This window comes from Nicotiana attenuata, unplaced genomic scaffold (genome assembly GCF_001879085.1).
Source record: "Nicotiana attenuata strain UT unplaced genomic scaffold, NIATTr2, whole genome shotgun sequence".
In the NCBI taxonomy this organism is placed as follows: domain Eukaryota; kingdom Viridiplantae; phylum Streptophyta; class Magnoliopsida; order Solanales; family Solanaceae; genus Nicotiana; species Nicotiana attenuata.
Genome location: NW_017671349.1, coordinates 121,049 through 132,856, shown reverse-complemented (window position 1 = coordinate 132,856; position 11,808 = coordinate 121,049). Strand labels below are relative to the sequence as shown.

The window sequence follows — 11,808 nt, the reverse complement described above, 5'->3', positions numbered from 1 at the left end:
AAAGAAGTTCAAGTATGTCTACAATTATAAAAATCTAAGCTAGCGTTCGGCCATAGATGTTAAATTTGATTTGAAAAATCTGATTTGGGTGAAGATTGGTTGGAAGATCAAAATGTGTGGCAATACGTTTTCAAAACATTTTCCAACTTTATTTTGAAAAAACATGTATATAATTCTCAAGTTTTGGGATTTTGGCCCAAAATCAGCAATTGGGGTGATTTTGGGACTTGGGGTTTGGGATTTGGGATTTTGCCAAAATATGGGCAAAATTTATGGCCAAACATGATTTTTGAAAATAAATCCCAAATTTATTTTGACAAAACTCATGGCCAAACGGGTCCTAAAACTCCATAGAAACTCATGCTTACCCTTTCTCTGAAAAAAGGATGTACAAACCAACGCTAAAAGAGCTTTTTCTCCAGATGGGTGAAATTTGCAGAAAAAATACCCATAATTTGCTTCTCATTTCGCTTTTTTGTTCTAGTTGAACAATTAATGTTAAAACTTCTCCTTGTAAGGACTGTGGACGAATTTGAGCTCCCAAAATGCTATCGCGTTACTTGTTTTTCCCCCATTATATATTTGAAATTTTCATCAATACTGGAAAAATGTAAATTTACAAGGAATATGTTAGCAAAATTGGCAGAACCAAACATGTTTGTAATCATAAATAAAATAGTGTGACAAGTCTTACACGGTGGATCCTTGGCGCAATGGTAGCGCGTCTGACTCCAGATCAGAAGGTTGCGTGTTCGTTTCACGTAGGGTTCAATTCCCATATTTTTATTTTTATTTTTCTCTTTTTATTTATATATTGGTTAGCTGTTTCTTCCTTTGTATAAATTATGTACGAGTTAAGGCGACATTCAATATAGTTTGAGTGCTCTGAGGTTTGATAAAATTTCTTGACAATACTTTTTTTGCTAGAACACTCAAATTAATGGAGTTCATGAGCTCGAAATTAATCAATCACACAAGTAATAATAGTTTGAGAACCCCAAAAGTACAGAACTGAATATCCCACTTTTTGAAATAACTTATTTGTTCTCTCTAAATAGCTTTGTCAAAACGGTTTATTCGATTAAAACCTACTAAAAAAAATACTATAACAATGTCCTCTTACTTTATTTTTTGAAACAATTTTATGATGAATACATAGCTCCGCACTATTTAGCTGCAATATTTGCCATTTCGAGATTCAAAAGAAATTAAATGTCAGTAGCCTAGATGTTTTTTGTATTTAGTCCTGAGAAAGGTCAGCACCGTATATAAGTAAAAGGGTGTTTAAGACTTAAAGAGTGCAGTGGCTTCTAATTCAGCAATTAAATGATCCTCCATATAGGCTACAAGCATTTCAACATAAAACCACAAAGATCGTAATGATTTGTTACACATACAGAGCGAAGTACAAAAGTTACAGAACTTACATTGTATAACACTTAAAGAGCTGTTGGAATTTTCACTGTTGAGCATAAAAAGCAACAGTTTTCAACCACCAGCATCCTTCTCCCACATAAAAGCCAATTCCTTCTATAGCATGCAAAAAGCCATTTTACAACCAAACGACTATATACAAGCATTACAATCACTCTCCCGTAGTCGTGCTTAAACATATCTTCTCTAGTTACAAAACTCAAATACCAACAAGTCCCAAAAGTTCTCCAAGAATTGAGATTTTTACAAGTATAGCATCACTCAGTTTGCATATATCATCTCCCCGCTGCTTTCAACATCAATATCAGGATCAGAATCATAATCAAAGTCAGTTAACTCATCATCCAGCATTTCCAAATTATACAAGCCCACAGGTGGCACAGTGGCCTCCGAGATTATTTGCATAATCTTATCTATGCTCTGCATAGGCTGGTCAGGCTCTTCAAAGTGGTCACTCATCATCATATCATCCATTAAATCAGCTGGAAGGTTCTTCAAGAACCATACATGATTTCTGATTTCATGCATTGTGATCCTCTGTTCAAAAATAGGAAAATGAGTAAGGCAGACATCATAACTGCAATCAGAAAAGCGTTATCCTTCTTCTTTTCTTTCTTTTTTTTTTTTGAACAATCAAGGTGTCCAGACTAGATTGTGTGGACCTCGACTAATCCACCGGATACTTGCTATGTATTTTGTTAATTACAATCAGATAAGCCTTATCCTTCTTTGAGTAGATATGATGATGAGTGTGTTTTGTTGGTTAATTACATTTACATATGCATGTTTATGGTATTTTCGGTTGTTCTTAGGTTCTGAAGCCATACTTGTGCTTTTAGCAAAGAGCAGATAAAAAGAAAGGCTGCCTGACGGAATATGAATTTGGCGACAAAGAAGAGAGGTGTAAAATAGAAGAAAGAAAAAAATAGACTTTAGTTATTCACACGCTGAACTCCAAGTGAAATTCACTCATTGTGCCGCATCAGCACAAGATGTTCAATAGGCACATTTTGAGCCTATTTTAGGTGTCTAATTAGGTAATAGCCTGAGTTGAGGTGTCTAAATAAAAAATCGTGACAACTTTATGGGGCTATCTATTTATTTGGCCATTTTAAAAGTTTAAGTTGCGATATGATCTTCTTGTCAAACCAACTTTCTGACTATCACTTGTTTCTATCAGTACCAAACACAAGGAAAACTAATGTCTAAACTTCACCAAATTGAGTAGGCGAAATAGAAGAGAGATGGGACATATTTAATTGAAGAGGGCTAATTCACATAAACAAGAGCAATAGCATAGTTGTTGATTATTTATAGTACAGATGAATCTGCAGCCGATCTTAATTGAAATCCTAATGGAATGACAACAAATAGAACACCATAAGGGCTACCCAAAATCTCTTGAATCTGGAAACCACTAAGCAGTTTACATGGTATCATGAATTCTTAAAAATACCACTAACCTGTTCAGGATTTGCTACAAAAATCCTTGACATTAAGTGGCGACATTCCTCAGATATCTCAATGTGATCTGGAATAGAATATTGCATGCTCAAGATTCTCTGTGTATCAGAGCAACGGATAAATATGTGCAGCAAAAAAATAGTAAAAGATTTATCATAAGATTTGAGAAGTACGCTTATTGTCTTCTTGACATCCTTTGGGTTCTCAGGATCCTCAAACGGGTACGCACCCACTAACATCACATATAATGTAACACCACACGACCACACATCAGCAATCTGAAATAAAAAGAACCATTGAGACATGTTGCCAATTGAACTTGAAAGTTGACCTAAAATGGACCAAATAAGTACTAAACACACCAGAAACAAATTAACAGATAGTAAGAATCGAGATCTATGAAACTGTTATTGATCCACAAACTGATGTCAACCTGATTTCAGCTGACTATCACCCAAGGTTGGATACAGGAATTGTCCTTCCCGCTTCACCTCATCAGCATGCCAAAATCCCTCAAATACACACACATAGAAGGTCCATTTCTCATGATATAATTTGGCTGGTGGGATAACATTGTATCGCCGTTTCAGAATAAGCTGGCACTAACACGAACTACTTAATAGGAGCTTATGCTATAGAAAAGGACGGTTCTGTCCCTGAATTTATAATTTTTGAGCTCCTCATACTAATTTTTCCCTGCTTCGTGAAACCCAACTATTTGAATATAGAACTTAATCTAACCCACTGCACCTCTGTTCATTGGAAAAAATATACCTACACCTTTCCCCTTCTTTTCAGGCATAAGCTGAATGCTCAACTGGACTGACTTTCCACATTACAACTAACTAACACATTCACTCAGAACGAAAGACCGCTTCAAGCATGAAAGACAGATTCATATAATTTGTCGGAGATTTTTCCGGTTCTACAGTTGAATAATGTTCTAGAAGTTAGCTCATACTGGAAGATAAATTTATGACTTACTGTTAAACTGTGCAATAAACTAATTTACCTTGCCGTCATACTCTTTCCTTAGAAAAACTTCTGGAGCAATATAAGCAGGAGTTCCCACTGTTGAGTTGGGCTGTGAATGCAACAGAGAGGACTGCACAAGTGGCAATAATGATAAAATAGTTATGATTTTACATTTCCATTTATATTGAACGTGTTAGGAATCTAGATCCAGATTTCAAGATAAAAATTGAACCAGGTACATGGGTCAGTGTATGGATAATTATTGGGGGTTATTGTACCTTGGAATACCCAAAATCACATATCTTCAAACGAGGAGCAGGGCTTCCATCAAGCAATGTATTTTCCAGCTTCAAGTCCCGATGGCATACGTGCTTCACCGCGAAATACAACAGAAACAAGCTGAATAACAATCCAATGGATCTCAAGGTCTGAAATATAGAATGGATTGAGAGTGTATGAAGATTCATTACCATTGAGTGGAAGTGGCTGACCCCGGATATAAGTTGCTGGAAAAAGAACCGAGCCTGCACGCCACAACATTAAGTAATCCCAAAAATCTCATTCAATTATAGCAAAGTGATGTACAGTTAGCAGATTAAAAACCTCATCCTCGCTGAAGCGTCCTGCATTACAAATTCTCTTAAAAAGCTCCCCGCCAGATGCATATTCCATCACAATAGCAAGATGAGTTGGCGTCAGAATAACCTAGAGTAAAATCTTAAGCAGATTATCATCAATATATAATATCCTATATTTAGAATCTAAAATTGAAGTAAATGTCAAACCTCTCTGAATCTAACTATGTTAGGATGCCGTAGGGACCGGTGATTGATTATTTCCCGCTGAATGTTTTTATCTATCTGCAATGGTTAGGGGAATGGATAAAAAAGCAGCTATCATATGGAGCAAGATATTACCAGTTATAAATTTCCACCTTACACATGGACAACAAAAGCAAGGGGTAACTCAGTTGAAATACAAACTGCCAACTCTTGCACCACTTTACATCACTATTTTGTCACAGTTATTTATCAGAATGCAGATTAAGAAGAGAATAATTCAGATAGACATAGAGCAATGTTTATCATTCTCTATTTCCAGAATTTGAATTACGTGTAATTAATGTTTATCAAGAAAATTACACGTAATTACCGCTGACTTCAAGGTTGAGAAGCCTTCACCCGTTCCCGGCCCGGGTGAGAAGGTATCTAGGTATATTTGCTCGATCACCGAGGATATACTTCCCAAGGTCATAGAGGATTGCAACTGGGCCGGAAAAGACGCGGTGATTCCCGTGCCCGAAGAAGACATCACTACCCACTTGGGCCCACTGGGCCCGGTGATTATGCAATTTTGCAAAAGGTACGAGGTGTGCCTCGGTCAGATCCACCTCTCGTTCTGGAGTATAGTCATTCTCCTCTGATTCTTCATGAGCAAGATCGACGGGTGCCCTTTCATCGTCGATCATCTGATGCACCTGTACAGTCCCCGATTCTTCCAGGGGGAACTAATCAAACTTGCACACCGAGCCACCAAAGCCCTGTTCTCGAGCATTGATGAGGATCGAGACCGAGGTTGGCTAGGCCGATTTGTCCGAGTGAGGACCTCGGACTTGATCCCAGCCAAGGACATGCCGTTCCCCGAAGAGTGGAACACAAAACGTAAGTCAAGTTCTTCTTTTCCCATAATTCAATATTTTCGTTCTCCTTTTCAGTTTCTTACCGATACTTGGTTGCAATGTAGTTGTTGCTCAGGTTCCAAAGGCAATTCCTCGACTCGGGGAATGGGTCGAGGGCATCGTCTCCAAGAAACCCTACTCCGAACACGCATGGCACAAACTTTCAAAGGGCCGGTGGGAGGCCGGTTCTCAGAGCGAGATCCTTTCCTAGAATAGACAACACTTGGGCTTCTTCTGAGCTTACTCATATTTTTTTCTTTATAGGCCTTGGGAATGATATTGCAATGAGGCCCCTGACCGGCAATGAGGACAGCCCCGCCGAGTCCCCTGCTCCGAGGCAGGGCGAGGAAAAGAAGAGGAGAAGGCCTCCGAGTTCTCCGAACTCGGAGAAGAAAAAATCGAAGAGGAGGCTGGCGCGTAAATCCAAGGAAAGCACTGGCGCTCTCCCATCGGACTCAGTCCACCGGCTAAGGGATGAGTCCGAAGAAGAAGAAGATGCTTCGAGCTGGTGGCCCATGTGCGAGGCAAAACCGCATTGCCTCAAGCCAGGGAGGCTGCTGAGGGGGCAGTGGCCGAGGCCTCCGAGCCGGAGAGGGGCGAGGCCGTTTTGCCCCAAGTTAGGGAGGCCGATCAAGATGTTGCGACTGGTGTTTATCGAGCGGAGGATAATGCTCCAAAGGATGCGCTCGGGGTGATAGACCTCTCCGAGTCACCACTATTTACCGACTCGATGATCCGTGACGCCCAAACGCTAAAAGGGCGCCCAGCTGAGGGGCCCTAAGAGGTGGCAGACCCCTTTGACCATCTTTTAGATGGTTTGGATTCTTCCGCCTCGGAGGACATCACCGGGTTGGGCGACTTACCTGTACCGAAGAAGAGTCCGTCCTCGAGAACCAGCGAGCCTTCTTCAAGTCCGAAATTAGTGGACCGGTTCCCAGCTCCGAGTGTAGATCCTAGTCGGAAGCGGACAATTATTATGTCCATTCCGGAGGATGCCCGGGTCCTTTCAGCCCCCGTGGGAGTCGCAAGTTACCTTCGGTGCTTGGTGACCGAAGAGGATCAGGCCAAGATGAACGAGGTGGAAGCGTCCTACCTGTTCAATGAAGCCCAACAGGCGTTAAACAGGGAAACTTCGAATGCCTTTTGACGCCTTTATTATGTACTTAGATTAATCTTGTGAATTATCGTAACCCTTTCATTCGTGTTTGTAGGCCTTAGTACTCCATCACGAGACTTTTCTTCGATACTAAGAACTAAACCACTACGAGGCCGAGACCCGAGAGCTCATCGAGAGGACGGATGCTTACAAGCTTCTCAATGAGCAACGCGAGGGGGAGGTCAAGAAACTCCAAGCTAAGCTGGAGGCGGCCCGGAAGGAGCATGCTCCTGGCCGAGCAGGTAAGAATAGTCTTTGAGGATAGTGACGATGAGTCAGACATGGCGGCTAATGGTCCGAACCCGCAGGTCCAACAGAAGCTTGACCAAATTGGAAAGCTTCAGGCAGAGGTCGATGCGGTAAAGGCCGAGGCAGAAGAGTGGAAAAAGAACATGGACCGCCTGGCCTTAGAAAAGGAGACCGCCCGAGCACAACTGGCTTCGGCTGAGGTTCAGCTTCGAGGTTTAAGCGAGAAGTTCTCGGAGCAGGCCAAGAAGATCGAAGAGCTCCAGTCCCAGCTAAACTTGGCCGTCTCTGATCGGGAAGGTCTGGCCAAGGATCTCGAAACGGTCAAGTCAGAGGACAAAGTAATAAAAGCTGATGCCGAGGAAATGGTGGCCGTTTATAAGGCCGACGCCGAGGCGGCTCAGGTCCGGGCAAAGGACATCATTGAGCATGCTAAATGGCAGTCTCAAAGGGAGGCCCTTGAGAAGATTCATGAGATCGAGAGTGCCAAAAAGCTCGAAGCCGAGGCTAAAAAGTTGGCCTATCCCGAAGACGACGAGGAGCCCGAAGACTTGAGTGAGTCCGAAGGTGGCGGAGATCCTGAAGTTGATGATGTTGCCCCCGACGAAGACTATGCCACTTAGGCTTTTAGATGTTTTTTGGTTTTTTTTTTTTTGTATTTTTGTTGAGGTTGTTTGGCCTTTGTAAAAATTCTCATCGGGCTGTTCGGCCCTTGTAAAAAGAAATTTCTGATTATGAATACAAAGACCTTTCCCTTCAACAGCTTTCAAATTTTCTCTTTGCCTTATTTTTATTTGCAAAGATCTAAGTGCCTTAGCATGAAGTAGTTGGGTTCTGTTTAGAGGCTCGAAGAAACCTTGCCTTCAACTTTATTTCATTTTAAGGCATCGTGGGGGTTCGGTGTGACCGAAAGTTTTCTTTCCCCAAAGTACTTAGACTTTTTTAAGTCATAATTTGTCGAGGGTAGCCTTTAGAGCCAGTTATGAAAAACTTTTTGGAAGGCCTTGTATTTATTACGGGTCTCAGACGTCTCTGAGCCGTGTTAATATGGCCGTAGCTTGCCTAAGATAACCGTCCCCGAGTGGAGGTGGCCTTAGCCTTTAAAATTCGGGCATAGCCTGATAGGACTTGTGCCCTCGAGCTCTGATAATTCGAACCGTCCGAGTTTGGTTTCGGATAGCAGTTCCCGGGTGGGAGTGACCGCATGAACCCGGCCTAACGTGGCCCTTGGCTCGATACATTTAGGAGATCGGAAGTAAGGGATTTCTTAAGAAATGCAAAAAACTTAAAAAGGCAACGATACTTATCCGCAAGGAAGAGACTTCTTTTCATTCTTGTGTATCATAATTACATATGTGTACAAGCTTTGCGTCGGGGGTCGAGCAATCTATGTGGGCACGGTTCATTTGACTGTTTGGCCCTTACAATAAATCCTATCGATCGAGACCCTTTGGTTACGAAGTTTCTTCCCTTACTAAAGTCGATATCCAAGGATAATGTCCCCCAGTATTCGAAGTTGATTATAGAGAAGCCTCGGATACTGTTAATGTGATCTTCGACACCGATTCGTGATAGGTCTTCGATTCTAAGTTAGCACGATCCATTGTTGCCTCGTTAAAAACCTTGCCGGAAAACCCATTTGGGACAAAACCGGTTCAAGGGAAAAAGAGTGCAACGCGTGCTTTCAAACCTAAAAACTTTGCACCACTCTTTGTCAGTTACCTGCAAGCGTTAGTCCGAAATATAAATAAAAGAAAATAAATGGGGTCGTACCTTAGCAGTAATATCGTTTTAGGTGAGTTACATTCCAATTGCTCGGTAGTTGTTCCCCGTTCATCGTTGCGAGTTTGTAGGATCCTTTTTCCGATGATTTCGATGATATGATACGGCCCCTCCCAGTTCAACCTCAACTTTCCCTCGTTTGGGTTTCGAGTGTTCAACGTGACCTTCCTTAGTACCAAATCCCCGACGTAGAAGTATCGAAGGTTGGTCCTTCTGTTGTAATATCTCTCGATCCATTGTTTTTGGGCAGCCAACCGAACAAAGGCGGCTTCCCGCCTTTCATCCAATAGCTCCAGGCTCGTATTCATGGCCTCGTCATTTGATTCCTTTGTTGCATATCGGAATCTGATACTTGATTCTCCGACTTCGACCGGTATTAGAGCTTCGGCGCCGTAAACCAATGAGAATGGAGTGGCCCCGGTATTGCACTTCGAGGTCGGATAACAATTGAATTTATAAGTGGTTTTAAGGATACGTGGAGTAAATTGATTCAAAGCAATAAGTTAAATTATTATTGCAAATAACAAATGATAAGGTAAGTTCAAACCGCACGAATTGGACAGTAACAGCCTTGAGAGGAAGGCCCCCCTTGGATAGGATGTAATTTGACCACAGTATCAAGTCACAGTCGAAATAGAGCTTTAAAGAGAAAATAGCAGTATATTGCTTCTAAGTTAATGTTACAGTGTCCATTGCAAATAATCAGACCCCCTTTATATAGTATGAGAGTCCTACTTTAGGTACAATTCTATGAAAGGTAAGAAATCTCATGATTTGCTAATTAATCAGTCCCTCATTGATACGTGCCGAGATTCCCGCCGTGATCCGACCGGTTGCGGATATTTCGGCCTTCTGTTATTTGGTCCGATAATGTTTCCTCGAGCTTATTCGGAGTCGGGGCAGGTTCCGGAGTTACGGGCTCGACGATCTTGAAGACGTATGTTCTAACCTCGTACCTTGGTTCGATGGAACTTGGGACCGATCTTCAATCTATCACGTTTCAGTCCCGAGTCTGCCATGCAATAGATGAGTCCGGTTTCGACCGTATACAAATCTTTAATGGTAAATGACATATTATAACAGGTTAAATTATACTGATGTGGTAAGAACTACATTACAGCATACATGCATATAACTTAAATTCAAAATTGAATTTAAATTTTGTACCTGAAATTGTAAAAAATATATACACAATCAAGTGACTTAAAAGGTAACTGATGGGTAAACTTTAATACATTACACTAACAAGTTACATATAACTCAAATGCAAAATTCGTAATACGAAACTAACCTTATCGCCTCTTTCGATATACTTTACAGCAACTAGCTCTTTAGTTTGCTTATCTCTCATGAGTCTCGCAACTCCAAAATTACCCGACCCGATATCGTCAACAAAATCGTACCGATCACAGTCGTGCATGATCGGCATATCCATACCCGGTACCACACCGATTCCAACCCGATCCATTTCGAACAAGGGATATGGAGCTGTGAGTGAAGACGAATGAGTACTTTTTTGGAATTTCAGCTTTTTCTGGTAGAGGACTGTGGGGAGAAGAAGAGAGGAGACGGGGGAGTTATATTTGACGTTGAAGGGAGGTAAAGATAGGGAAAAAAAGGTACTAACGGCGTCACTTTGTTAGGCTGCCGTTTGAAACGACGGGGTTTGTTTTTATTCTATTGGCTGACTGCGACAAACACCTGATGATTTTAGTCACGTGTTCACATTCTGTTGTTTGAAATGGGTAGAGGCAGCTTGCAATAAACAATTATGGGACAATACATAACTTGGCGATATTTATCAATTGCACACCTAAATTTTGTAGGGGTCTTATTATCCCTTATTTTTGACAGAAGTCAAATTATTATCATCCTGACCAAGTCAAGGGCGAAGTTAGATGAGTTCGGGAAACTCAATAACTTTAGCTTAAATTTAATATTTATATTAAAAAAACTCATATAATATATACAAAAAAGTCTATCCAAAACCCAATAAACAAAAAAGATTGTGATCTAAAACCCATAAAATAAAATTCTGGTCTCGCCTCTATTATGGCCAGAACCCAAATTGAGAAATTGGCGTGTGAATAAAATTTAGATAAAAACACCCGTAGCTGAAACACGGAAAAAATTCAACATAATATGCTAGATCATGTAACTCATGCGTATAAAACTCCAACATATTATGTTAGAATTCAAGCAGATTATAAATTTCAGCACATTATGCTAAAATTCATACATAACAAATCAAATTCCAGCATATTACGCTGAAATTTTACAAATATAATGTTAAGAATCAGCCCCAGCCCAATGTCATACAAATAGCTATTGGGCTGAGAACAAATAATTGGGCCTCGTTAATTTGGGATCTAGCTGGATTGGTGGGCGTAATGATTTTGTTAAAAGGGACGGTGGTCTGAGATTGTGGGGATATGCCTATTGTTGAAGAAGAAAATGTTTGTTCCTCTCATCTCCTTGCAGTGCATCTAAGGTTCTCATCTCCCTTCTTCTATGGTGTATTTCTGTCCTCTCATCCCTCTCTGTTATCTCTCAATTATTCTTCCTTTACTGTTTCATTGCAATTTCCATTATTTGTAGTTCGTTCAGTGAATCAATATAGCTAGTTGGCTTGGTTGTTACTCGCTTTGTTACATTGGGGCTTTCATCCATAGGACTCCAACAACAAAGATGTTTCTGCCTGATCGGATAGCTGGATTTTTCGGGCCGAGTTGTACTTCACATACCTTGGCTTCTCAAAGAAGGACTGGCTACCTCTTCCTTACTTCTACCTTGATGGTGAAGCTCTTGCTTGGTTCACTTGGTTGCATCGAAACAAACCATTCATCGATTGGACGCATTTTAAAGAAAAATTGCGTATACGATTTTGACAACGGACGTTCACAAATTCGGTGAGTAGGGAAGATACTTCACAAGCCCGTGTTGACTACGTGAGTTACGCCGCATTGGTTCCACAAGCGACCTCTGTATCTCCAGTTGCAACTCTGAACCATGTCCCAAACTCGTCTGACTTGGAAGCAACCTTCAACGGTGGAAACTCAGAGGCAGCCAATGT

The 11,808-nt window shown here is 41.1% G+C and overlaps 1 protein-coding gene and 1 non-coding gene across 2 annotated transcripts; one reads left to right on the top strand and one right to left on the bottom strand.

Annotated features, from left to right (window-relative positions):
* The first annotated feature begins 699 nt into the window (after nt 1–699).
* Nucleotides 700–771, top strand: TRNAW-CCA. The gene has a single exon. It is a non-coding gene; the product is annotated as a tRNA-Trp (tRNA).
* Nucleotides 772–1,314: 543 nt separating this feature from the next.
* LOC109207730 (serine/threonine-protein kinase SAPK10-like) lies at nt 1,315–10,339 on the bottom strand. The gene is made up of 9 exons (XM_019370714.1): nt 10,027–10,339; nt 4,659–4,733; nt 4,477–4,578; nt 4,344–4,397; nt 4,152–4,244; nt 3,911–4,003; nt 3,072–3,176; nt 2,898–2,996; nt 1,315–1,971 (listed from the first exon to the last, which is right to left on the bottom strand). The coding sequence occupies exons 1-9, from the start codon at nt 10,201–10,203 to the stop codon at nt 1,696–1,698; spliced, it is 1,074 nt and encodes a 357-aa protein (XP_019226259.1). The 5' UTR covers nt 10,204–10,339; the 3' UTR covers nt 1,315–1,695.
* Between the last annotated feature and the right edge of the window lie 1,469 nt (nt 10,340–11,808).

What these genes read in the sequence shown, in the direction of transcription:
- LOC109207730 (XM_019370714.1), bottom strand. Translation starts at nt 10,203, where the DNA reads ATGGATCGGGTTGGAATCGGTGTGGTACCGGGTATGGATATGCCGATC. An exon ending in GGAAAGAGTATGACGGCAAG is followed by an intron (nt 3,177 to 3,910) that starts GTAAATTAGTTT and finishes TTTTTATTTCAG; the next exon opens with ATTGCTGATGTGTGGTCGTG. An exon ending in TTGTAGCAAATCCTGAACAG is followed by an intron (nt 1,972 to 2,897) that starts GTTAGTGGTATT and finishes ATTTTTGAACAG; the next exon opens with AGGATCACAATGCATGAAAT.